Source organism: Rhinolophus sinicus, chromosome 4 (genome assembly GCF_057876585.1).
Source record: "Rhinolophus sinicus isolate RSI-liver-muscle chromosome 4, RSI-T2T, whole genome shotgun sequence".
Classification (NCBI taxonomy): Eukaryota; Metazoa; Chordata; class Mammalia; order Chiroptera; family Rhinolophidae; genus Rhinolophus; species Rhinolophus sinicus.
The window spans coordinates 7,671,274-7,695,695 of NC_142504.1; the positions used below are offsets into that span (position 1 = coordinate 7,671,274).

Sequence of the window (24,422 nt, forward strand, 5' to 3'; positions counted from 1 at the left end):
TTAGGCAGATGAACAGAATTGAAGGCCAGATCTTAGGTGAGTTCTGTTTTGTATTTGTCTCTTACCCTTTGCCATCACACTCTCTTACTGGGCGGGCTTGGTGTTTCTCTGGATCACCTTTCGCACCCTGCTCACCATTGTACAGAAGTTCAAAGTTATGCTGCTTTTGGGGATGGAGGACGGACTGGAGCTACACAACCTCCTGCCTTCCTCCACTGGGTCCTGCAACTATCCTAAGAAGCTGCTCATTTGATCCCCAACTTTTTTTTTCCTTCAGATCTTTTGCCCAGATTAAAAACAAAAGAGGAAGACATTTTACTTATAAGGAAACCTGGCTTCTCAATTAAACTTAGAGCAAGACTTTAATTAACTAACAGGAAACCTTTGGAATAGAAATCACACAAATGAAATAGATCCTGCAATTTGGAAGGCATTTAGCCATGACCCTGGGCAGACCTCCAGCTGGGACAGGCAGAGGTTTCTAAGCAGGACCAATGGAAATTTTAGGGAACACTGAAGAAATGTAGGTGGAATTTTTCTCCTTAACTTTGAGCTATAATGAGATTCAAAGATGGCTGGGCTTCTTGTCATTACCCAAGGCTGAGCTTTTAAAGTGTCTCTCTACCGGGTACCAGGAGGGGTCATGGGGCAAAATGAGCAACAAAGGAACAATAGGAAGTGTCATGTTGGCAGAGCACAGTGTTTAAAACCTGAGTTTAATTTTTCCATCCTTGTGGAATTTTGAAATTCCGTTTCTAGTTTCAGCTTGAACGGTAAGTGTGGAAGCAAATAAAGTTGTGGGGAAACACATTGCCCCAAGCTGAGCAAAGGAATAGTGTCAGGCAGGGGACAGTAAGGAACTGACAGTGTTTAAAAATGCATATTAAAAGATTTCTCAGAAATGAAATATTTTATTTGCTTTGAATAAAACAAACAAAACAAAACAGAAAAAACGATACCTGCAACTCTAAATCCCATGTAGCTTTTCTTCTGGTTTGAATCAAACACCGTGTCTTTGGCTGCACCTCTGTGCACACAGACAATTGGGCAGTTTAGCCTGTGTCCTTCCAGTCAGAAGAAGAGGGAACATTTCCAAGAATGAAAGGGCAGCATCTTGAGAGTTTCCTTCTCACTTGGCAAAATTACACCGTTGAATACGAGTAAACTGTTAGCACCACCCTGGGCAGAAAAATTAAAAATGAAAGGAGTTAAATTTGTTTGTTTATTAAAAGCTCAGACAATTTTTTTTAAATTAGTTTTTCATCCTTAGTACAAACAAAAACAAAAACAATCATATTTATTGTTTAAAAAAATAAATGTAAATAAGCAGAAGCAGGAAAATAAGAAACGTGTATAATCCACCTTTCCAGAGACAAACATTTTGAACAATGTGGTGGATATCCTTTTTGTATTAATGTATTTTTTTACATACATACACACACGTGCACAGGCTTTACAAAGGTAGAATTATCGTATTCATGCTCTTTGTAGCCTGCTTTTTATACCTAACAATATTTTCCTGTAATTTAATATTCCCCTCATCATTTTCATTGTCTGCATATTATTTCATTTTAAAAGTTTTGTTAAGGTTCAGTGGATACACAGTGTGACATTATCATTTGAAATATGTGCACAGATTAGTCAACCATTCCTCTTGTGGGGCATTTACATTGTTTTCAGGTTTTTTCATGATTATGAGCATTCTCTAATCAGCTTTTCTTTTAGCAAAATCTTCGTGAAAATTTAAATTATTTTGCTGGAATAAAATTCTTGATTCAGAGAATGGACACATTTCAAAGCTGTGTACATTTCACAGCTTGCTGAAATGTGCTCATTTATACTTGACCATTTGTGTACGAGTATGTCCATTTCTAACCCTGGTCACTACTGGGCTGGTGTTCTGTTACAGAGTCTAGCTTTTCTAAGAAAAACAGCAGCGAGGCATTTGAGGAGTTGTCACTAATGTGGGGAATACACGAGTACGTTTTATTTGCTTGGTTGAAGTCATTGCTCCAAAATTTGGCTGTATTAGGAACAGTGGAAAGAGTCTCTCAGTTATGTAGACATATGCAAAGCCCCTAAATAATTGTCTTAAAAACAAACAACATTTGTTGTTTGTTTAATTGTAGAAATTATTAGTTCCGTCCCCATTCTGTCATATGGCACAGAAGAGGACATTCTACTGTGTGTATGTATAGTTGAAATTGTTGTTGTTCCTTAACACTTGAACGATTTCCTGTTAAACTTCCATTATTCAAATCCTTTTTTCTCCTGGCTGGAATCAGAACTGTGGCTATTTCTTAGAAGATGTGAAAACTGAGATATAACTTGAATGAAGCACCCTGAATGATGCCTTGGCTTTGCTACTGCCTGGTACCCACACTGGAGGATGGATTTGTAGGTTTTGTTCATTTGGCAAAGTGTATATCATCTGAGTGCTGAATGTTCCTGACACTGGGTTAGGCAATGCGGGGAGGTGTATGGGGAAAATACAAGGTTGCAGATGACAACTTCGGACTATGTGTGACCTTTTTTGAAATTTTGCCTTCACGCAAAAGATGAATTTCTTTTTTGAAAGCAACTTTGTTAATCTCCGAGGACACAGATTATCAGCTCTAACTCATGCTCTGGCTTCTGAGAATCTGGTGTCTCTTACAATCCTGAGCTGTTCTGGAAGGCCCAGGCCAGGCCAAATTGATCAAAGACTCATAGCCAAGCCATTTAGTGCAGGTCGCACCGTGCCTACCCTGCACCTTGGAGGAGCAAACAGCTCCCCAGACTGTGCCAAAAAGAAGCTGCTCTGTGTGGTGTGTGGGCCCTGCCAGGGCCGGCTGCCAGGTCTCCCAGCTCCCTTTGCCTGCTTTCCTGGGGCTTGCACTCAGTGGAACTCAGGGCGTTCCAAGTGGAGCAGCCCTTCTGGGGTCTTGCCAGAAATTTGCATCATAAACTGCAAAGGAGCCAACCATCTTGGGCTTTGTCAGGGGTTGTGGGGCAGAAAATTCCTTCAAGGGGATCTCCCTTCACCCCACCTCTTTGCTTTGTCTTTGTGTCTGTCCATCACTCTGGTAATGGAAATGAGAAGGGGTCAACACAACCTGATTAAAAAGATGATCTTCTGTTAGGGAGAAGAATGACGTACCTTGGGCTGAAACGAGAGGCTTCTGGCCACTCATCAGCCTTTTTAGAATCATTTGTTCTTACGGCCAGGTTTCTTTTAAAAAATGGGTATTTTGAGAGACACAGAGGGCAAGAGCCTCAGGAAAACAGACATCACAACAAAAAGTCCTTCTTCTGCTTAGGCTTAATCTGAAATTGAAAAGTAAGAACACTGTGACCCATGACTTGGCACTGACTTTATATCTGCACTCTGGTCAAGGAAAATTTTCCAAGGCCAGGCAGGGTCTGCCACAGGAGGTGGAACACAGAAAAACCTAAAGATGCTCAGGCCCGGGCCAGAAGGCTGTTTTGAAAAATTGCAGTGATGTCACACACACACACACACACACACACACACACACACACACACACACTCACACTCCACAGAACAGTTTCGTTTGAGACAGTTCTGTTGAAAGATAAACTGAGGCATATTAAAAATTTTAAGAATTTATTCGAACAAAAATTAGTTAGAATCAGTCAGTGCCAAACTGGAAGTGGTTAGGAATTCTCTGCCCACAGGAGCCAGGGGAAGACTATTCTAGAGAAGAGGAAGAAGCAAAACAAGGACTTTGTTTGATTGGCTGTAGTTAAAGCCTAGCGGCTGTTTGTAATTGGTTGAAACCTTGAGTCATCTACAGGCTTAGATTTGGGTTTGCTTACATGGCCACCAAGGCATTAGAGCCACCTCCGTCTCCTGGCCTTCTTGTTTAATTACACAGTTACACATTTAATGGAAAGGTTGCACGATCAAGCCCCACTTGTCCCAGTTGTGTGTTTTAATACAAAGACCTAACTCCAGGTAGCACCTTGCACCCAGCTGTCCTGTCTTTTCACATCTCTTTCAATCTGGAACTATTCCTTAGTTATTCCTTTTCTGTCATGACTTTGGCACTTTTTAAGAATATAGGTCTGCCATTTTGTAGGATCTCCTCCAACTTGGGTTTGTTAAAAGGTATTTCATTAAAGGTAATTTTCAGGGAGTGATAAAAGCATGGCTTTTATGCAGATATAAAATGAACCCATGTTAAAAGAATTCATTTTACTCGTGATCTGAGAGAACCAGGCACAATGTTTCCACCATTTCAAAGGTATCGTCAAAAGGACACAAATGTATTTGGAGCAAAGGAATGTTGAAATGAATTGCAAATGGAGACAAAATTGGTTTTTCACCTGCAGGAAGTCAATTAAATTACTAACAGACAGGACAAAACATACATATCCATCAGTTAGACAATAAGGCTGGAATCTGATACCCATAACAGTATGCCACATAAACACCACATAATTTTCCATTGAAACACAATTTTTTTCTTGCGGTGTTATCCAATGTTGTCTCATTGTAGACCCTATTCTGTCTTTGGCTGGGGTATCACAGATGCTTGTGATATTCCATTGCATCTTATTGATGACACATGATGTCCCTTTGTCTTATTAATGGTGTTCACTTCAGATAGTGCCTGCTAGGTGTCTTCACGGTCATGCTTGCCCCCTTTGTAATTAAGAAATAATTTCGGAGTAGTTACAGCACGGAAAATGGTACTAATAAGGTTTGTATATTTTTAGCCCAGAGATTTGGTTCTTTAACAATACCAGCACACACCATTCTTTAAAACAACATGGACTTACGCATTCCCGTTTTATTCAGTGGGCTATAATATGTTATAATACTATTATTTATTTTGATGCTCAGTTTGTCCCAGATTTGGCAGTGGAACGTTCTCCAGGCTGTCTTCTGTGTCCTTCTGACCTGTTTCCTATTATTGTTTGAGCATTTCTTTACTTTTTGGCTCAAGGAGATTTTCCAGACTTACCTAAATCTTTCCTGTCCTAGTCCTGGCAGGAGCCATTTCTCCAAGGAGTCCTAGTTCCTTTTAGTGGAAGGTAGTGTTTGGCCCTTCCAATATGACCCCCCTCTGCCCTGGCCTGCCTTTCTGTGGCCACCGACTCCTTCCACCCTGACTAATGGCTTTTTGAAGGAAGCAAGAAAGGCGCTAATAAACTTTTTTTTTTTTTTTTTTTTTTTTTTTTTAAGGAAAGGCATGCAAAGAATGGGGAGGAGCAGAGAAAGAAGAAGATCTCTTTATATAGATTTTTAACCCCCCGGTTTTACCAAAGACTAGATCTGAATTTGTGCTCAGTTCGATTTCTAAAGTGCTTACATTTTACGTGGTTGAAAATGTGAAGCTTAACTTTTTCTGAAAGCCAAAAATTCATCCCCATTTATTGAGTACCTACTCTGCATGTGCCTGCTGTTGTAGTCGTAAGGCACAGTGCAGAGCCCCTGCTTTCAAGGAGCTGGAAGGACAGTGAGATATTCTAATTCATACAGCGCTTGTGTCCTCGGCCCATGCAGACATGGGCGTCACCGTCAGTCTGGTCAGCGAAGGGAAATCAGAGGTCAGTGGGGCTTGCCAGAGGATCCTAGAATCCAGTGAGTTTGGAGTAAGACTTACTTAGTTGGACAAGGAGAGGTAGGATATGCAATCAGAGAGAAGAACATACCTAATGCCAGAGAGACTTGGCAGACTTGGGGGATGGGAAGTGGTTTGGTAAGGTCAGCATCACCTGTTTCCTTATCTTCTTGGCCCTGGTATTTTAAGAAGCATCATTGTTCTTTCTTGCAGGTAAGATTTGTCTATTGCACACTTTTTTTTTGCAGGTTACCATCCCAGGGTTCCGTCTGTTGTCCAAGACAATTGCAATTTCTCATGATGTCTTTCTTCATATATATATATATATATATATATATATATATATATATATATATATACATAAACACATATATATACATATATATGTATGTATTTGTTTTTCTCTCAAGAAAAGAGAAAGTAAAATTACCCAAGAAGATAATTTAATAAAACTATGTTTTCCTTGTTGAGCGTATACTTAAGAATAACAGGTCTAGTACTCTTTGGCTCCACTTTTTCATTGAAAATATACTCAGGTTTATCTGTAAGGATTTTTCCGCATTGAACATATACCCGTTCTGAATCAAATGGAGTGTTCTTGTTGCCTTTACTCATCAGTAAATGCAGGAGGTTGGTTGCAGCAGTTTAATCCTTGTCTTTTGGTTGCTGCTTAATCATGAGAGAACAACAATGTATTGCTTTGAATAATGTTTTGAAATGAACAGTTTTCTTACTTCATGGCAGTTAAATCTTCCCTATATTTAATTCTAAGCTTTATTCACAGTGTGTAATTTGTGTAAAAATTCTTGCTTCAAACATGTTACTTACGTGATTTTCCTTAAATTTTGCAGCCGATACCAGAAATTGCAGAAGATCATGAAGCCTTGGTAAGAACCCCTTGATCACTAGATACAGACAGCGTAACCCTTCCTCTCTGCATAATTACACCCTGCCCTCTGACTGATTGTATCACTGGGCATATAGATGTTTTGAGTGATTTTTTTTTTTTTTTTTGGCTTTCTGTTTGATGTTCTTATAAACAGGTTCTTGAAAAATGTATTTCCCTTTTCTTTCTGCTTTGTGGCAGAATGGATATTTTATGTTTGTCACCACAAAATGAGCATGCCAGGATTGCTCCCCTTTTCCTAGAGGAAGCTAGGCATAATTTTATGTATTACATTGAAAAGAAACTTTCTCTTTTTTTGTGGCCTATGTGATGTTCAAAGTCAAAATCCTTTCATTTTCTTCAATGGCTCAGTAAGAAAAAGATCCACAATAAAAAAATGTATTCAGGATTGAAGTATGGAATGCAAATTATTTATGTGGAGTCTGAGAAAGTGCTCAGTCACCTCTTTTAAGTGTATTGCATGATAATTATGTCTAGAGAGCTCAGAATTTCCTTCTTAGTTTCCCTCCTCAGCGCCTGTCTTATCCACTAAACAAGGTAAGTACAAATAGGGCCTACCAGAGTCTCTATAGCAGTAGGCTGAACAAATTTCTGTTTTGCCGAGTTGTTAAGGAGGTAATTTCAGTTTGAGAAGGAAGACTGAAAATGTGTACCTTAGTCCTTAAGCCCTCCAAGAAAATCCTGATCATCGTCAGGGTTTGACTCTGCTCTCAAATCACTCATCTTGCCCTACACCACCCACACAGAAAAATGGTTAGTTGTGGGAACTCTTTAGTTATTAAATTGTAATAGAGTATAGAAAGCAATCTTGAGTTTTTAGGGTAAAGCTTCTTAAGTCTTATTTTGATATATGTTTTTGATATAGTAGAAGCACTTCATGGCAGTAGAAGCCACCTTTTATGAGTTCATTCTGTCCTGGGCACTGTCTCAGTGTTTTCACTCATTAGTCCTAATTCACACTTCTATCCACCAACACAAGATTGGTAAAACTAGTATCTTTCTTCACGCAGAAGTTAAAATCAGGTGGTGGCAGTGGTAATCAAACTGATTTTTGTTTTCTCCAACAACATCATACAGCTTACTAATGTAGAGGAATTTGGGGCTCTGAAGCCAAAGTGATATCTTAAAATTTATCTGCCAATAGTTTTATTCTTTAGGTAAGTAGGGATGTTGGAAGTGTGATTACGTGTGAACTATGATTTCATTTATCAATCATAGACAAAATCAATGTTCAGGGCCCTGGTTCTTATAATGACAGAGTAACTTATTCAAATTAAGTAATGAGACCACTAGCACCCTGATAGCAAAACCTGACAAGACAATACAGGAAATAAAAATTGTAGATCATCAGGTGAACAGAGGTGCAAAAATTCCCCAGCAAGTGTATCAACAAATATCACCAAACAATATATAAAAAGGATAATACTTTGTGGCCAATAAAGGTTTATCCCAGAAATGGTTTAACGTTTGAAAATCAGTCACTGTGATTCAGCATTTAGCAAAACAAAGAGAGAAAACCTAAAGAGAAAAGTTATTTTAATAGATCCTAGATACAGAAAAAGCATTTCATAAAATCCAACATAAAATTCTGAGCAATGTAGGAACAGAGGAATCTTCCTCAGCCTGACAAAGGCCATTGACCAAAAACATATCATACTTAATGTTAGAAGACTGAATATCCTCCTCTAAAACTTGGGAATAAGGCAAATGTGTTCACTTTTTGCACTTCTGTTTTACATTGTACTGGAGGTTTTAGCCATAGCAATAAGTTAAGAAAGAAATAAAAGACATAAGGATCAAAAGAAAGAGGTAAAACCAACTCTATTTATGGAAGACATCATTGTCTGTCTAGAAAATCATAAGGAATCTACAAAGATGTTGCTAGATCTCATAATTGAATTTAGAAAGTTTTCTGGATACAGCATTGGTATATAAAAGTGATGTATTTTTATACATTAACAGCAACAACCTCAAAAATGAAATTTTTACATTTCCATTTAAAAAGTCAAAAAAATCATAAAATCTTAGGGATAAATTTAACAGGAGACATGCAATACCTGTTCACTGAAAAATAAATATGTTGCTGAAAAAAAGAAGACCTGAAAAAGTGGAGAATATACCGTTTTGTGGTTTGGAAGATACAATATTGTTAAGATAATAACTCTCCCCAAATTACTCAGTAGGTTCAATGTAATACAGTTTCAAAAAAAGAAATTACAAGCCAATTCTAAAACTTAAAGAAAAAAAAAAACTTGAAGGAAATGTATAGGACCTAGATAAGCCAAAACAGTCTTGAGAAAAGCAACAGAGATCAACAAAGTGGAGGGATTTCATTAACTGACTTGAAGACTTACTTCAAGTGTATGTTGTCAGGGAACAGACAGGTCAACAGAATAGAATAGGGTCCAGAATTGATTCACAGTTAAATTTTCAACTTAGGAGCCAAAAGAATCTTTGCTGACATAAGTCTTGCTGTTATTCTGAAGACTAAAGCAATGTCCAAAGGGTGTTTTAGAAATCCATACATTTCAGTGTATAAATTTTACCACAAACTAAAGAAAATACAGTAAGTCCTCACTTAACATCGTTGATAGGTTCTTGGAACTGCAATAACACATTGTAGAAGGAAACCAATTTTACCGTAGGCTAGTTGATATAAACAAGAGTTTGGTTCCTATTGCATCTCATCAAAATAATGAACTTAAATGACATTACTCAAGAACCTACTGTATATGAAAAACACAAAGGGAGGGGCAGAGCTATATTAATGCTGGCAATTAAGGGTATATTCAGCCTGATTTATTAATAGTTTTAAAAATGGCCTTTATTTTCACCTTTCCTTTACTTCTGTCTTGGGCATGGCACCCAATGGAAACATTTGGAAGCACTATTCTTTTATAAAATTAGCAGCACAAATTTAAATGCTTTGCGATAGGCTGAAATATACTGGAATGAAGATGGTCTCTACTGAGTTGATGAAAAACATTTATTTGAATCATTCCAGCACACATGGTGTGTTGGCTGTGACGCTGGCTCTCAACCAGCATATAAAGTTTGCAGTTGGCTTAATTTGTGGCAGTGAGTACTGCAAAATCTTAAGGTTAGCACTTTATAAAAAAATAAATAAACCAAACAAATAAAAATGCTCCCTCATGTGCCATGTGGTTGCTTTGTATGTGGAATTCATTAGCCTTGATCTCCTGCATCCAGCACTGCTTTCAGAGAGAGGGCCTTGGCTCCTGCCTTTCTTCTTTGGAACCTGAACCGCTCCTCCCTAAGAGTGGAAATAAACATCTATGTCTGGGTTTGATAAGAGCTTGTATAGTGGCTTCATTTGAAATGAGGTGGTAGAGCCCCTTGATTTGGAATGCAATAAGATGTTAGCATGGCAATCCTTTCCTTGCAACTGGGGGTTTCAAGTTGAATTTTCAAATTCTCCCTCATGGAAACCTCGCATGCCATCCAGCAACCAGGCATAATGAGTTATACATGTGATATATACAGTACATGCAGTCTATTATATGATATGTATATTGTAGATTTAATAATATATAATACAACATATATACATAATATGTCTAATAATATATTTATATATCATAATATTGATATGTCCAATGTATCTATATAACATATAATATACATAATTATATATTAAAATAGATAAATGTATATATAAGATGTTATATAATGCTTATATAAAATATAATTATAAATCATGTGGCATTTCTATAAAATGTTATTAGATGGACCAAGAAAGCAATCCTCCCTTTGGGCACTTTGGTGTATGATAGAAAGTAGCTTTTCTCTCTCTTATTGATGATTCACACGAACGGAATACTGCAAACCACAGAAAGCCCTAGCTGTTGTCTCAGAAATGGTTCTCTAGCTTCTTCCCCACCATAGAGAGTGAAATCCTGGTCCCAAAAACAGCTTGGAGATTTGGAAACCAAACAGTTCTCTTTCCGTTTCTCGCCATCTTTTCCGCAAGGCCCTGGCAGTCTGTCCGAGGAGTTAGTAGGCAGAGTTCTGGAGCATTTGGGCAAGAGGGACCATCCCCAGAAATTACTAAGGCCGTGTGGATGATGGGTCCATGGAGTGGGGAACAGACAATTAGCATAAATATAATTTATCTTTTGCGTCTAATGCCATTAATGAAGACTACTGTTAGCCCTATTCCTAGGCTCAACTAGCTATCGGGAACGTAAAGAAGAGTTTGATTCCCATAGTGTGTGTCTTCCTTTGTCACTGCCTGTTCCATTCCTTGTTGTTAGTGATGACATTGAGGCAGTTGTTTGGCACCATGCGGAGGCCTGGATGCCATCCTCCAGTCATGTTTATGGGGATCTTTCAGCAGTTGAGGTCTTTTAGCATGCCAGGTGTAAGCAAATGGCCATTCTGAGTTATCATATAGTTGTCGTTTTTCCTCTTATTAAGTTAAACTATTTAGCTAACATTATGTATTACTAATAAAATAATTAGCTAATATTTACGACTAATGCTATGCTTTATTATATAGTAATATTTCCACAGTAATACTAATGCTAATCATCTATTAATAGATCTTCTTAGTTGCTTTTGTTACCTGGCTCTTATTTTCTCGAGGCAATTTCCTTTTAGTTTTTGAAATCTTATGCTTGGATTTTCTTGTGATTCGTTGTCCGTAGAAAGAGTCATTGTGGAATTTTAATTTGGCATTCATATTTGGAATGCTTGCTAATCTTTTTAACCCATTGTTTTCACTTCCTCCTTTTTTTGTCCATTCCTTAAAGTAAGTGTGCGTTTTTCTGCTTTGGAATTTCTTTTTTGGGGTCATGATCCTCTGATGCCACCTAGGGGGCACCTGTAATATTGGGGTTGCCCATCTGTGACTCAGAAAAGTCTTTTTAAAAAAGGTATTTGCTGCTTTTCTATCTACCTTGCAATTTTTTTTTTCTAGCTCTAAGGACAGATAATTCTTGAGACATGAAGCCAAACATTTGAAAATCACAGGCTCCGTTCACCTGTGTAGAGTATCGCTTTTGCATAGTGTTCATAGCTATCACTCACATGCCACGCAGTTCAAAGGTCTTTACATTTGGTAGCTCGTTTCCTTTCCCCAACAGTCCTCTGAGTTTGGTATCACCCCCACCACCATCATCATCGTCATCCCCATTTTTAATACATGAGGAAACTGAGGCATAGAATGTACCAGTAACTTGCCCACTTAGAGCTGGAGGGGGACCCTGTGCTGTGTGACTCAGAACCCACCCGCTTAACCGTTTCTATCTATTGCGTGCCATTCCTCTGGCCACCCCGCAGTGTTGGGGTACGGTCCTTTGCAGAGAGCATCTTCCTCTTTTGTAGGTCTCTCCCCAAAATCACAGCTTCGGTGGTCATGCGGGATTTCAGGGTTGGTATTGAGGCTGAGCTGAGAACACGAGGAAGAAGGGAAATTGCAGAGCTGTTTTAAGAGCCACACAAGCCTGTTTTCTATTCTGTTAATTGAAAATCAGTGGGAAGATTCAATCAAAGCATTTTATGAGACTTTAGTGTAGCAATTGTGGCATCTCTGAGTCGACAGATTAAGAATCTGAACAACCGACTTCATTTTTGAAAAATCATGCATGTGAATCCGTGCAGTTGTCTATAGTGTAGAAATGCTGATGGGCAGAATCCAGTGTACTTGGAGAGAGAGTACTTTTCTTGAGAGTTTTAAGTTAATACTTATTATGATGAAAATGGCAATGGTGGTGAGTGTCTGTAAAAGACTGAGTGTCTGGTACAGTGTTGTTTTGAAGGCACCAGAAACCAGGACATTGTCTGATAAGGGACACAAGTGCAGCTGCTTTTGGTCTCTGGGTTTCTGAGACACACATTAGACCCTTCCCACAGCCTCCTGAATCACAGCAAATCCATTGGCAGCCAACAGTCATTGTCTCCACGGATATTCTACAAAACCTATTAACTAAAGATAAACTGCTGGCCAGTGTAACATAGGATTGAATATGCTTCCATATCTATTTGTGTCACAAGTTTGTGTGTGTATAGGCAGTTGCCCAGACACACACACACACACACACACACACACACACACACACACACGTATATGGAGACCACACAGATCCTTTGCAAGTGCTAATACTCTTAAGAGAGTTATTTCTCTTCTTCCCTATTGGCGACCCATGGGTAATAAGAGAAGCACGCTGCCCTTTCTCAGTCGTCCTAACTTTCATCTGCTGAGAAGCTTTGCTGTAAGCTCTCATTTACAGAATACTCATAAGCTACACACTTTAGTGAGAGCTTTACCAGCAGCCCTGTGGTTAAATAACTGTCACTACCCAGTTTTTCTGCTGAGAAGACAGAGGCTCAGGAGGTTAGTGAACTTCCCAGTATGACACGCTCGCCAGAGTGAGCCCAGGTCTGTCCCGCCGAGGCCCTCGTCACCTCCAAGAAGCCGACCACCTCCTCCTTCCCATCAATTCACGTTTGCAAGGCCTTTGTCTGTGGCCCAGCTGTGTATCCCAACCGTCTTTTACAATTCTGCTTGTATTCACTTTTCTGAAGCTTTGTCACTTCTGTGTCTTCCTTTGTGCTCGGGTCTTGGGCCCTTGACCATTGTACCTCCCTGTGTTTTCCAGCTTTGGAGACATGCTGTCTTTCACCCTGACGGCCTTTGTTGAGCTGATGGACCATGGAATAGTGTCCTGGGATACGTTTTCGGTGGCGTTCATTAAGAAGGTAATGCCGATTGTGCTTCCCTAGGCTTAAATCACTTCTTTCCTGCATAGCTACTTTCCTCTGGTTTGACTATATCTCATAGTTGTTTCCCTGAGTTCTTTGTGTTAAAAGGTGGGTGGGGTTTTTGATAGTATTATGTATATGAGGGTCAGGGCCCCTCAATTATATGTGAAAACGATATTGCCTTGCCACTGGAATGATGAGGGATTGAACGAGGTAACCCATAGTCAAAAAAAATCAAGGTGTCATGCTGTTAAAACCATACAAGTGTCTGCTTAGTCCCTCCCTGTACAGGACTCAATTGTTCTCAAGACCTAAGGTGAGTTTTTGCTGCCCTTCCTGAACCTCCTTCCCTCAATCCCGTGTTCAGGGAAACGGAAAGAGGCAAAGTATACTGATTTCCTATATGCCTGGGTTGGAAGCAGGGCTGTGGGAGAAGAAAGTATGCCTGGGTCCATGACACTTAAGCATAGTAAGCCTGCTTACCTGTAATCAAGGTGGAATAAACGTCTCTGGGATCACCTACTTTGATCGGTTCCTCCTTCTGTAGGAGGAAGCTAATAAAGGATGGGCAAAGTTGAGTTGTAACAAAGACACATCTGCAAACTTACCATTGTGTTTCCAGTCTTTTAACAACAAAATAAGTAGCCCTGAGTTTAGAACTGCTAAATGTAGTTTTAAATCATGGGTTATTATTATTTATATTAATTTGTTAGCATATTTTTCTGCTCTTTGTATTTGTGAAATGGTTTATAAGTGTATGGGCGTTTTTCTTCTTGCTGTTGTATTGGAAATGAAGAGATGTTAGGAATTCATGACTTTATTTTCTAAGTATAAGTTCCTGGGAAGGGTTACCTAAAATAAAGAATTTCAGAGAATCTGTGCAAAAGCTGGAAAATCAAAGCAAAACCCAGTAAGAGTCACTTGAATTTTTTAAACCTTTTATTTTGACATCATGGGTAGACTTAACAGAAAAGTTGCAAAAAATATTACAGAATGTTCCTGAATGCCCTTCCTCCCGCTTCCCCTAATGTAAACATTTTGCATAATGACAGTGCAATGATCACAACTAAGAAATGAACAGTGGTACAGTGCTAGTCTCATTACCTCACCAGGTTTTCTACTAAGGTCCTTTCTAGAAGGACCCAATCCAGGATCCCACAGTGCATTTAGTTGCCATGTCTCCTTAGTGTCTTCCAATCTGACAGATCCTCAGCTTTACCTCATCTTTCCTGACTTTGGCAATTTTGAACAATACCGGTCAGTCATGTTGTAGAATGGTCCTCAGTGTGGGTTTCTTTGCTGTTTCCCTCAGGGTCAAATTAAGGTTAAGCATTTTTGGCAAGAATACCAGAGAAGTAAGGATGTGCCCTTCTCAGCACGTTGTATCTGGGTACTTGATGTGCCTATGTCTTGATTAAAAGCGACGTTACCTTGCTCGTGTGGTTGAGGTGGTAGCTGCTGAGTCTCCCCGCTGTGAAGTTACTCCTTTTCTTTTAGAAGTTAGTCATTGTCCTGAAGGAGACACTGCCTTAAATTGAAGGACATACGAGAGCCCCTCGTCTGTTGAATGAAGGTGTTGGGAACGGAAACCCCATAGATGGGAACCCTGCGTAATGCTGTATGTTTAATTCAGACGAGCTAATTGGGAACCCAGGACACACCTCTGAATCCTCTTTCCTTAGGTAAGGCCATAAAACCAACGATGAGATGTGATGGGAACCACTTAGAAAACACCCAAAAAGGAGGAGGCTCTTTTTGCCTATGTTTGTCACAATTGCTAAAAAGAAAAGTGGTTATAGATGAAAAAGCCAAGGAAATCCTGATGTGTTAGGAGGTATTTTCTTTTGGTGAAGACAGGGAGGGTAAGCATTAGATTATGAAAGCAGAGAGTAAATTGCTGTATTCTGTCTTTCTAAGGTCAGCGTTCTAGAGAAGCAAGTTCAATCTGAAGATACGGGGTTTTGTGGCTTTTTTATACTTAAAAAAGACATTTTAACTCATTCCGAATTTACAGCAGGTCTTCTTTCTACATCCAAGTCGCCTTGCTGGTCTGTCATTAGAGCCTCTTGTGCCATATAAACAATGCTGTTCGGAACGTGGATTTCTGGAAATTACGTTGTGCTTTCATGAAACACTTGATCTCTTTGGATCCCTTCATCGATCTTTCCAGAACGGAACACAGAGCCTTGTTATTGCTGTGCAGGAGTCCAGCACACAGTGGCTTGGGCAGGTTAAGTGAGGTCACAGGGCGTGGCCCGGCGTGGCTCAGGGCTCCTCCCCCCGTGGTGACATACCTGTGCTTTCAAGTGGTGGGAAGAACTGCTTCCGAAGACTTGTTCACCAGCCTTGCCTTTTGTTCAGCCCGTCCTGACCTCACTGTGTAGAGTTAAATGATTTCTTCTGCTTCCCATTCCCCTTGGATCTTGTGATGGCCCCAGTTCCCGCACCTACCACATTTCTGTGCCTGGCTCTCCCAGTGGACCATGAGTCCTTGGAAGGTGGGGCCATGGCTTCCTTCATCACTTTATCCTCTGATCCCAGCACAGAGTAGGACCTTAATAGATTCCTGAGAAATGAATTAATGCAATATGCTTCGGAAGGGTTTTTTTTTGTTGTTGTTGTTTTTTCTAAACCCTAGAACTTGAAGGAGAAAAGGAATACAGTGGCATCGTGTTTAAATATATTTCAAGTAAAATTTCAGTTATGAGTAGAAAGCAATTCCAAAGCTGTCTTTCTTTAAATGATGTGAGCAGTGGTTAGAGAGAATGGCAATAATTTAATTTTCTAACTGCTTAAGAAAGTGGTTTCCATTCACCGAAATTGAATGAAAAATCATATTAAGTCTAAGGAAGCAAAGACTAGCACACTTGAGAGTTTAAATAAAAATTAAGTATTTTTCAGGAGGCGGTACATTTAACATATTCCACGGCCTCATTCCCAATCATTTTACTTCCTTTGCGTTGCTACTTAAATCTCAACCCCTACGAAAATTTGAAAATGCTCATCAGAAAATGACTTTATAATTGATAGTTTTTGTAAGGTTAACACTTTTTTATTCATTAGCTGGATCACATTCAGCACTCTGACAACCCAGGAATTGTATGCGGGCAACTGTCTTTTAAATGGAGCTTTATCTTGACAAAAATCTACTAGGAAATACACTGACAAAAGATGCTTATCTCTGTGGTACAGACTTGGCTTCCTCTTAATGCCAAATTCATAGCACTTTGGAGAAGTATTTTTTCCCTGCCAGCCCCTGTCTCCTACTCTCCTATTTTATCTGTTTTGTTATGTGTGGACCTAGATGCTTGTTACAAACTTTATTTGCAATAAATAACATCATTTCATAAACACTTTGAAACTTGGATGCCAGTATATAATTCTTGCTTTTTGAAGACCTGACTACTTAGGGAGACGGTACGAAGACATGGAGGAAAAAAGAAGTGGAAAAAACAAACAAAAAAAACTTAGAACTTTCTGTGTTACGAATTGGTTCTCTCCTCGCCAAGTATAACATCAGTGCCTTTTCTTGGCAGGAATGTTTCATACAAATGCTCTTGTAACCTTAGGTCTATACGAGGGCCTGGTACAGCCTGCAGTGTTTTTAGTGCTTGGACAAACATCCAGCCATTTCGGTTTAGAGACCCAGTAATTTTTGCCTCTTAAAAACTTGAGAGATTTATGGGCCTCTGCCTGGATAATTTAAAATATGGGAGTGGAACCCCATGCCCTCCATGGTTCATTTCAGTTTTAATAATGCAGGAGAATTTAAGATCTCATTTTAACTGATTCTAAGAAGTGTTTATGTGATTTTAATCATTTCACATCATTGATTCATGTAGTGGGATGCCCTTTGCTTCTTAAAAGTCACCTTTTCCTCCATTTTGTTTAGGTAACATGTGTAAGTGAATGGAGGCATATGGAAGTACTACATGTAATTATTGCTGACTCCTCTTACCTCTCCTTGCTTACGATACAAACCTACACTTTCAAGAAGCTAAACTTTGCCTGGCTTAGCCTGCCTCACCTGTGTCAGCCAAACGTGCTGTAATGGAGCTTTGAAAAATTTAAAGGCAAAGGAAGTCATTATTGATTTCTAGGGGGACAAAGGAAATTAAAGTTTCACCAGAGAGTCTTCACCTTCTATAGCTAGACTAAGATCTGTAGGTTTTAAGAAAGAATAGAAAATAACATGTGTACATATACAGGTTTGTACATGCACTAATAAGAAGCCCAACTATCGTCATTATGTTTGCTCAATCAGCCTTGATGCTTTGGTTCTTACCATGTTTCCCCGAAATTAAGACCTAGCCGGACAATCAGCTCTAATGCGTCTTTTGGAGCAAAAATTAATATAAGACCCTGTCTTATTTTACTATAATATAAGACCAGACCGTGTCTTATATATATATAATATAAGACCCGGTCTTATATTAATTTTTGCTCCAAAGGATGCATTAGACCTGATTGTCCGGCTAGATCTTATTTTTGGGGAAACACGGTAGTACTCATTAGGTGAAAATATTGGGTCATTTAAATGTCTGCTTTAAACCACTGACAAAGAAAGACAAAAATACAGAAGTTAGTTTCAAAAAATGCTTAGTATCACCTACAGAATTGTCCATAGGACTCTGAGTTGCAATCCTGCTCTTTAGCAGGCAGCACCCAACTAAATGCGATGCATAAGGCGCTCATTTTGTAACCTGCAGCAGGGTTATTGAAATGATGGGTTTTATATGTTAAGAAAGAGGTGCCGTAAAAGGAAAGATGAATTTTTAAGAAGCTTGGTGAAGATAAGGGGTTAGTTTCAATGACTTCCAGAAATGGCAAATGGAATATGAAATATGTGTGTGGGAGGTAAATATGCCTGAATCGAGTCACAGACCACCCACTAGTGTCCTACCATTAAGCAAGCCCACTGGAAGCCAGTGAGAGTTAATAATTGGTAGAGTTTACAACCCATTATAAGAAGGTGTACTTTGTATTTTAAATATCCAGAGCTCTGATGGAATATTTCCATAAAGGAAATACTGTCAAAAGGATATTTATGGAACTAGAGGGTAAGTTTGCATTAAAGGGAAATCTCGAATGTAGAGAAAACTGAATAATGTAGAGAAAACCCAGGAATGAACTCAAACACAGGCCAGTGTTGTGCATACACCGTAGACCTGAACATGTATCAGAGAGGAGACATTACAAGTGCGTTCTCAGGGGTAGAAAATAGGGAAAGAGACTGTTAATCACTAATGATGTGGCAACCTTGGAAAAAGGTGATAATTGAGATGGGAGTGTTAAGAAGACAGTAAGATGGGTTTTCACCCCACTTAATTTTAGGCTTTGTTGGAATAGCTAAATGGAGGTATTCTTTTAGTTGCCAAGAACAAGCACTTAACATACTTCATAGTAAATGTTTCTTTATCCATCTGCCTCCGCTAGACTATGAGGTCCTGGAAGTTAAAAATCGTGTGGGTTTTGCTCATCTCTCTATTTTCAGATCTTAGGACAGTGCAAGCCTGTTTTACAGCACACAATGAGTGTGAATTACGTGAATGAATGAAAAAAAGGGATGAAGGTTGGTGGGTGTGGGAGGGAGTTTGACAGTAGGTTGTCAGGTGGAAGAGTCTCTATGGAGTCTTAAAGATACATCCACATTTATTAAATGGAAACAAGTAAAGGAGCGTGGAAGGAGGAGAGAATTAGTGCAGAGAAAGTCGGGAGTATGGCCAACGAACTTCTTTGTGGTACCTTCATTTTTCTGGTAAGTGCTGACCAGTGTGTTGAGATCATGAGCAATGCTTGGGGTGGTGTTGGTGGGGAAGTCAAGGCCCTTATATTCTATTTAGAAGAGGTCTAAGTTACGTGTTAAAGCATGAGCACAGTATGAGAGGAACTGGGTTTTTGTCAGAGAAAGATGGCCCGAGAGAAAGACAGGTGGCCTTCCGTTGGTAGATTTGAGAGAGTGGAGCAGACTGTGTGGACGGAGGCAAGAGCTTTCCAGGGACAGTAAACGTGCTGGAGAAGTTTATTAGCCGTGAAATAGACTAAAGCCAATTGGGTGATGAGCCAGTGGAATTCTTTTGAGAATCTTAAATTTTCTCATACTCTTTCAATTTCAAAGCAATAGAAATAGAGTAGTTCTAGTACAAAGCAATAGCTTTTTGGAATAGACTATCATAATGTCACTATACTTCCTGTTATTTAGTTCCTACTCTCTGAGATCCAAATGAGGTGTTGGTATCTGTACCCCACCCCTACTTTCACCAGGAAGCCATTGGGCTAGAAGCGGTTGAGATGGGAATAGCAAGTTGCCATGAATGCCTTTGCATTCTTTCTTGTACAAGGATGGAGAAGAGATGAGAAGGGCCAGCAGGAAGGGAGAAATTAGTGTCGACAGTGGGAAGCAGTAAGTGTCAATTTGTCATGGAACCAAATTATTTAGCTTTTAAGAAAACAGTCATTAAGTTGATGTAATAACAGCTTTTTAGTTTGAGTTGTCAACAGATAGTAATAACTTTTAATGAGGCCTGTAAAATAAAACCTTTATGGCACCCATGTGTTTGCGTTGCTGTGATCCGTTATTCTAACCCTTGTGTTGCTTCTCTGTTGCATTGTGATTTATTCTGTTTGGGGCCTTAATGATTAATTCCTTAGGGGATACATTTTGAAATTTAAACTATTATTTTAACTTTTCACACTGCTAATTTAAATGTGTTCCTGTTTGCTGAATTTTAGAGAAATGAGGAGAATTTATTATAACGACATAAAACGAAAGAATGGGGGAAAGAGTGCTCCATGGAGGAATAACAAGGAGAGTAGCCAGTGACTGAGAAGTTGCCAGTTGAATTGTGTTGACAAGTGTGATTTGTGTGAGTCCCTTAAGAATGTAACAGGATCATAATGAGAACATAAAAGTCAAGGAGTAGCCTGGGAATGGAGAGGAGCAGTATGTGTTGAAACGACTGAATCAAAGAAAAGTTGGCCTTCTGCATCCGCAGGGTTGACATCCACAGAGTCAACCAACCACAGATCAAAATATTTGGGGAAAAAAATTAAAAAAAAAAAAAAAAATTTTCCCAGAAAGTTCCAAAAGACAGAACTTGAATTTGTCAGGTGCCAAGCACTAAGCTGAATCCACTTGAATAAAGGCATGTGTAGGTGTACCTTGCTACAGCCTATATGAAGTATAGGTTATGTGCACATACTACTCCATTTTATATGAAGGACATAAGCATCCATGGATTTGGGTATCTGAGGGGGTCCTGGAACCAATCCCCCAAAGATATGGAGGGAGACTATGTATTGAACTCATCTGCTCTTGAAAGCTGAAACTCCGAATAATCCCAGAGAAACCAGACAGAACAAGTCTTTGAAGCTGTCTCCTTTTTACAATTGCTTATTATTGAATTATAGAACTAGTGCTTTGTAATAATGTCATGAACAATCATTGCTGACTAGATGTGTTCCTTGCTATTCTTTTATCCCCGGGGTCTGCTATTTCATAAAGGATTTACTTGACTTGCTCCCTTCTCTCCTTTTCTTCTCTGCTCACCATGAGTAGTCATTTGTGTCCCGCTTGTATTTTCAGATCGCAAGTTTTGTGAACAAGTCAGCCATAGACACCTCAATCCTGCAGCGGTCCTTGGCCATTTTGGAGTCCATGGTGCTCAACAGCCACGACCTCTACCAGAAGGTAGCGCAGGAGATCACCATTGGCCAACTCATTCCACATCTTCAAGGGTAAGTAAGCATGCTGACGCGACCCCTGGGAGGAGGGGAGGTGCTTCAGCCACCATAATTCTGTGATTTAATGCACAGAAAAAGACTCTTGATTTGGCCTTTAATGAAACCCTGCACCACGCTCATCCCCCGTGATGCTGAAATGGCACAGTTGCTTGTCCCTCCATGCCCATTCTCGGTGCTGTCCTGTCCCCAGTGCCTGACCCTTAGTTGGTACTCAATTTTGATCCGTGTTTGTAGCTATCCCTAGAGTTTTACTTTTACCAAGACATAATAGGATCGTTTTTTCTCTTACGTTCTCAACGTCTTTCTTTAGTCCTTTAAAATAGTGTTTTCAGTGACGTAATAAGTATTTCCAGTCAGTTAAGAATTTTTAAAGTCAGGCTTCTTTTTTTAGGCTCAAGGTGATTACAAGAACTTTTTTTTTTTTTTTGTATTTTATAATATATGTGTGTTTTTCCAGAGCTTGAGCTACCAGACTGGGCCCTAGCAGCTTGCAGGCTTTGGGGCCTTTCCCCTTCTCTCTACCTTAGGTCACTAGTAAGGGTGTCTCTTATGATAGCGGACTAAGAAGGGCCCCACTGCACAATGCTGCTTTATAAAAACCGCACTGTAGGTGCCACAAACATCCTGAGCTAGCTTACCCACAACAGGACTCCGTTGGCTGAAAGGGACGCTGGGGCACTTAGGAACCCAAGAATGACTTAAGTAGCTGAGCCTTGGGAAGGATAGAAACTACGGCCTCACCACAGGCCTTTTCTCCAGGGGATCCGCTGGCACTAATGTGACTGGGTTCCCAGTAACTGCCACCCTTGGCCTCTCTGGTCACATTTGTAAATTCTCAAGAGGAAACCTGATTGCCCGTTTGGGTTGGGGGTGCAGGGTAGAGGTGGAGGGAATATTCAGTAATTCTCAATATACTCAAATGTTAACTGTTGTGTTTATAATTAAACTACCAAAGTGCATTCGATGTTTCCTTCATTTGGAGGGGGATGGTGATCAGAATGTAAAACGTTAAGTCACACTTGCTTAGACTGTGGCCTCAGGGAAAATTAGCACATGCTCCAAAATGATGGTTTGGTGTGAACCATCTCTAGAAATACCAGTTTGTCACTTCCCTGAATGTGAAATGCGTTATCTTGACAGTCTGTATCTTTTGTCTGCATCTCAATGGCAGACTTGTGCGTTCCGTGTACTTCACCCAAGTGGACAGTTTCTTATTTGCCAAGCTCTGTGCTGAGGATCGTATACACACCACTTCACTTTACTCTCAAAGCAACCTCTTGAAATAAGTGGATTCTTACCCAGTGTTATGAGGAACCTGTCTTAGGGACATCCCATGAACTTGAGCATGAACGCTCAGTGCTGCACTGGACTTTGACGGCCAGAGACCATATTCCCAGCCCTGCCTCTCCCTAAATTACCTGTCAATGCAGCTCTTAGCTGCCCCTTGCTTATACTTTATCCTACTTGACTGCTTACCATGTGGGTTACATTAGATCTTTGCTTCATTTGGAATTTCTGATTTCATTCTGGTGAAAAGCAAATGTGTAAACTTAAAACTCTGACCTTCTTGTTATTGAAACGTTTCTATTTGGAAACAGATTTTTAGAATAGGCAGTATCACTGCCATGGAGACAAAGCGGTTTCCTTTCCAATAAGCCCAGGACTGTGAGCACACCCATCTGCCCCAGACATTCTTCATGCTTCAGACAGAAAATTGCACACACGCGTGCACGTACGCATGCACAGGCACACATGCGTCCATTCACTGAGCCCATGGTTTTCTTCCTAATAGAGAAGACGAGGAAAGAGCCAGCTGGCCATGTACCCCTGGGTAATCTGCACTGAGCTGTATTGCCTGGCTAGCAGTAGTAATTCCCCCGCACCCCGCCACTGTGTTTCCAGCCTCATGATGGGTGAAATACATTCTCAGTGCTCACTGCATTTTCTAGGTCCTGCTTTTCTCACCTTTTTAGGGAGATGATCGTGAGCCGCATTGTGGTCTGACTCAGGGGTAGCGTCTTCTGATTGTATTTTCCGTGTCGTTATAGGACAGATCAAGAAATTCAAACCTATACCATTGCAGTGATTAATGCACTTTTCCTGAAGGCCCCTGATGAGAGGAGGCAGGTAAGTTGCATTTCTTTGGTTTTAAAACTGTTCCCAGGCCTGGCAACTTTTGGTGCAGAGGGAACCCTCTCCTGCACATCTTGGGGACCCTGGGGCCTCCCTGCTGCTCTATGGCTTGGCTGGCCAGCCTGAGATGATTCACACATCTAGTGGGAACTAGGTGGAGATGGGCAAGTCTTTGTCTGAGGAAGAATGAATGCTGGGAATGTTCCAGCAACAGAGAGCCCTTTCATCAAATGAAACCAATGTAAACGTCCAAAGCATGAAACGATGAAAGCGCTGCGGCTGGCTTGTGGAAATGGAGTTAGAAGCCCCTGTGATCTCCTGTCATTTCATTGCTCACTGGGGCAAGAAGCTGCTGTCCCCACTTTTCTGATGAGGACGCTGAGACCCTGAGAGGTGTCAGCTTTGCCCTGGAAAGTGAGAGATGGAAAGGTGAGAGGACAGGAGAGAGAGGACGCTGATTTCTGCCACAGGCTGAGAAAACTGTTCACACAACAGAGGAGCTGTTTGACTCAAGATCTGTGTATTGTCGATGTGTGGAGGTGGCTTGGGGCTGAGCAATTCATTTCCCTTCCTCTGTGGAAACAAAAGGGATGAACCCCTTAGATGCTCCGATGTGAAACCTATCCTTTGAGACTCTCCTTTGTTCTTTTGTTCTTTTTTGTTTGTTCGTTGGTTGTTTTGTTTGTTTCATGTGTACAAAGCAACATAATAGACATTTATAACCCTCATAAAGTGACAACTTCTTCCCCTCCCCAAATCTACTACCCCATATATAGCTAGAGAAGTAGAATTTATGTCTTGGAATTTAGCTCCCACCTCAAAATCCATTCATGTTGTTTTTTCCCATCAACATGCCATATACTGTGTTACCTTGGTCACGATTCACATCATTTCAAAATTGGGTGGAAATACGAGATCTTTCAACCACTAGAACGTGTGCCGAGGTGCTGTACGACAGTTACCAATGCGTTGTCTTAGGAGAACTTGGAAAACCAGCATGCTGCTCAACACCACGTCAAGAATTTTATTTATGTTTTATTTTATTTTTCTGTTGTCAAGGATTTTAAACCCCAGTGACTAAATGTGAGGGTTTCTGGTTTGCGTTCCATTTAGGATCATTTGCTCATTCCTGGGGGCTACAATTTGTGCATCGTGTGGAGTGAGTTTAGAGTTTCCTGTGCCTGTGTTTTGGTGCTGGCTGGAGCCAGGAGAGCCTGCCCGTGCTCTCGGCTGGATTTTTAAGGGTGGCTCTGCCCATCTTAGGTGGGATCATCCATGGGGATGCTCCTGTATATTTACACCTAAATACTGAGCTCATGATAACTCCTAGCAGCTTGGCAAATTGC

General features: G+C 40.2%; 1 protein-coding gene across 6 annotated transcripts in view; it reads left to right on the forward strand.

Moving 5' to 3' along the window:
• ELMO1 (engulfment and cell motility 1) overlaps positions 1-24,422 on the forward strand; it is a 474,721-nt gene that overhangs the window by 157,517 nt on the left and 292,782 nt on the right. For all 6 annotated transcript variants that reach the window (XM_019726329.3, XM_074341005.2, XM_019726327.3 and 3 more), the window contains exons 7-10: positions 6,422-6,457; positions 13,098-13,197; positions 20,786-20,937; positions 22,992-23,070. In XM_019726329.3, the coding sequence (XP_019581888.1) occupies positions 6,422-6,457; positions 13,098-13,197; positions 20,786-20,937; positions 22,992-23,070 (367 nt within the window). The remainder of the gene's footprint in view (positions 1-6,421; positions 6,458-13,097; positions 13,198-20,785; positions 20,938-22,991; positions 23,071-24,422) is intronic.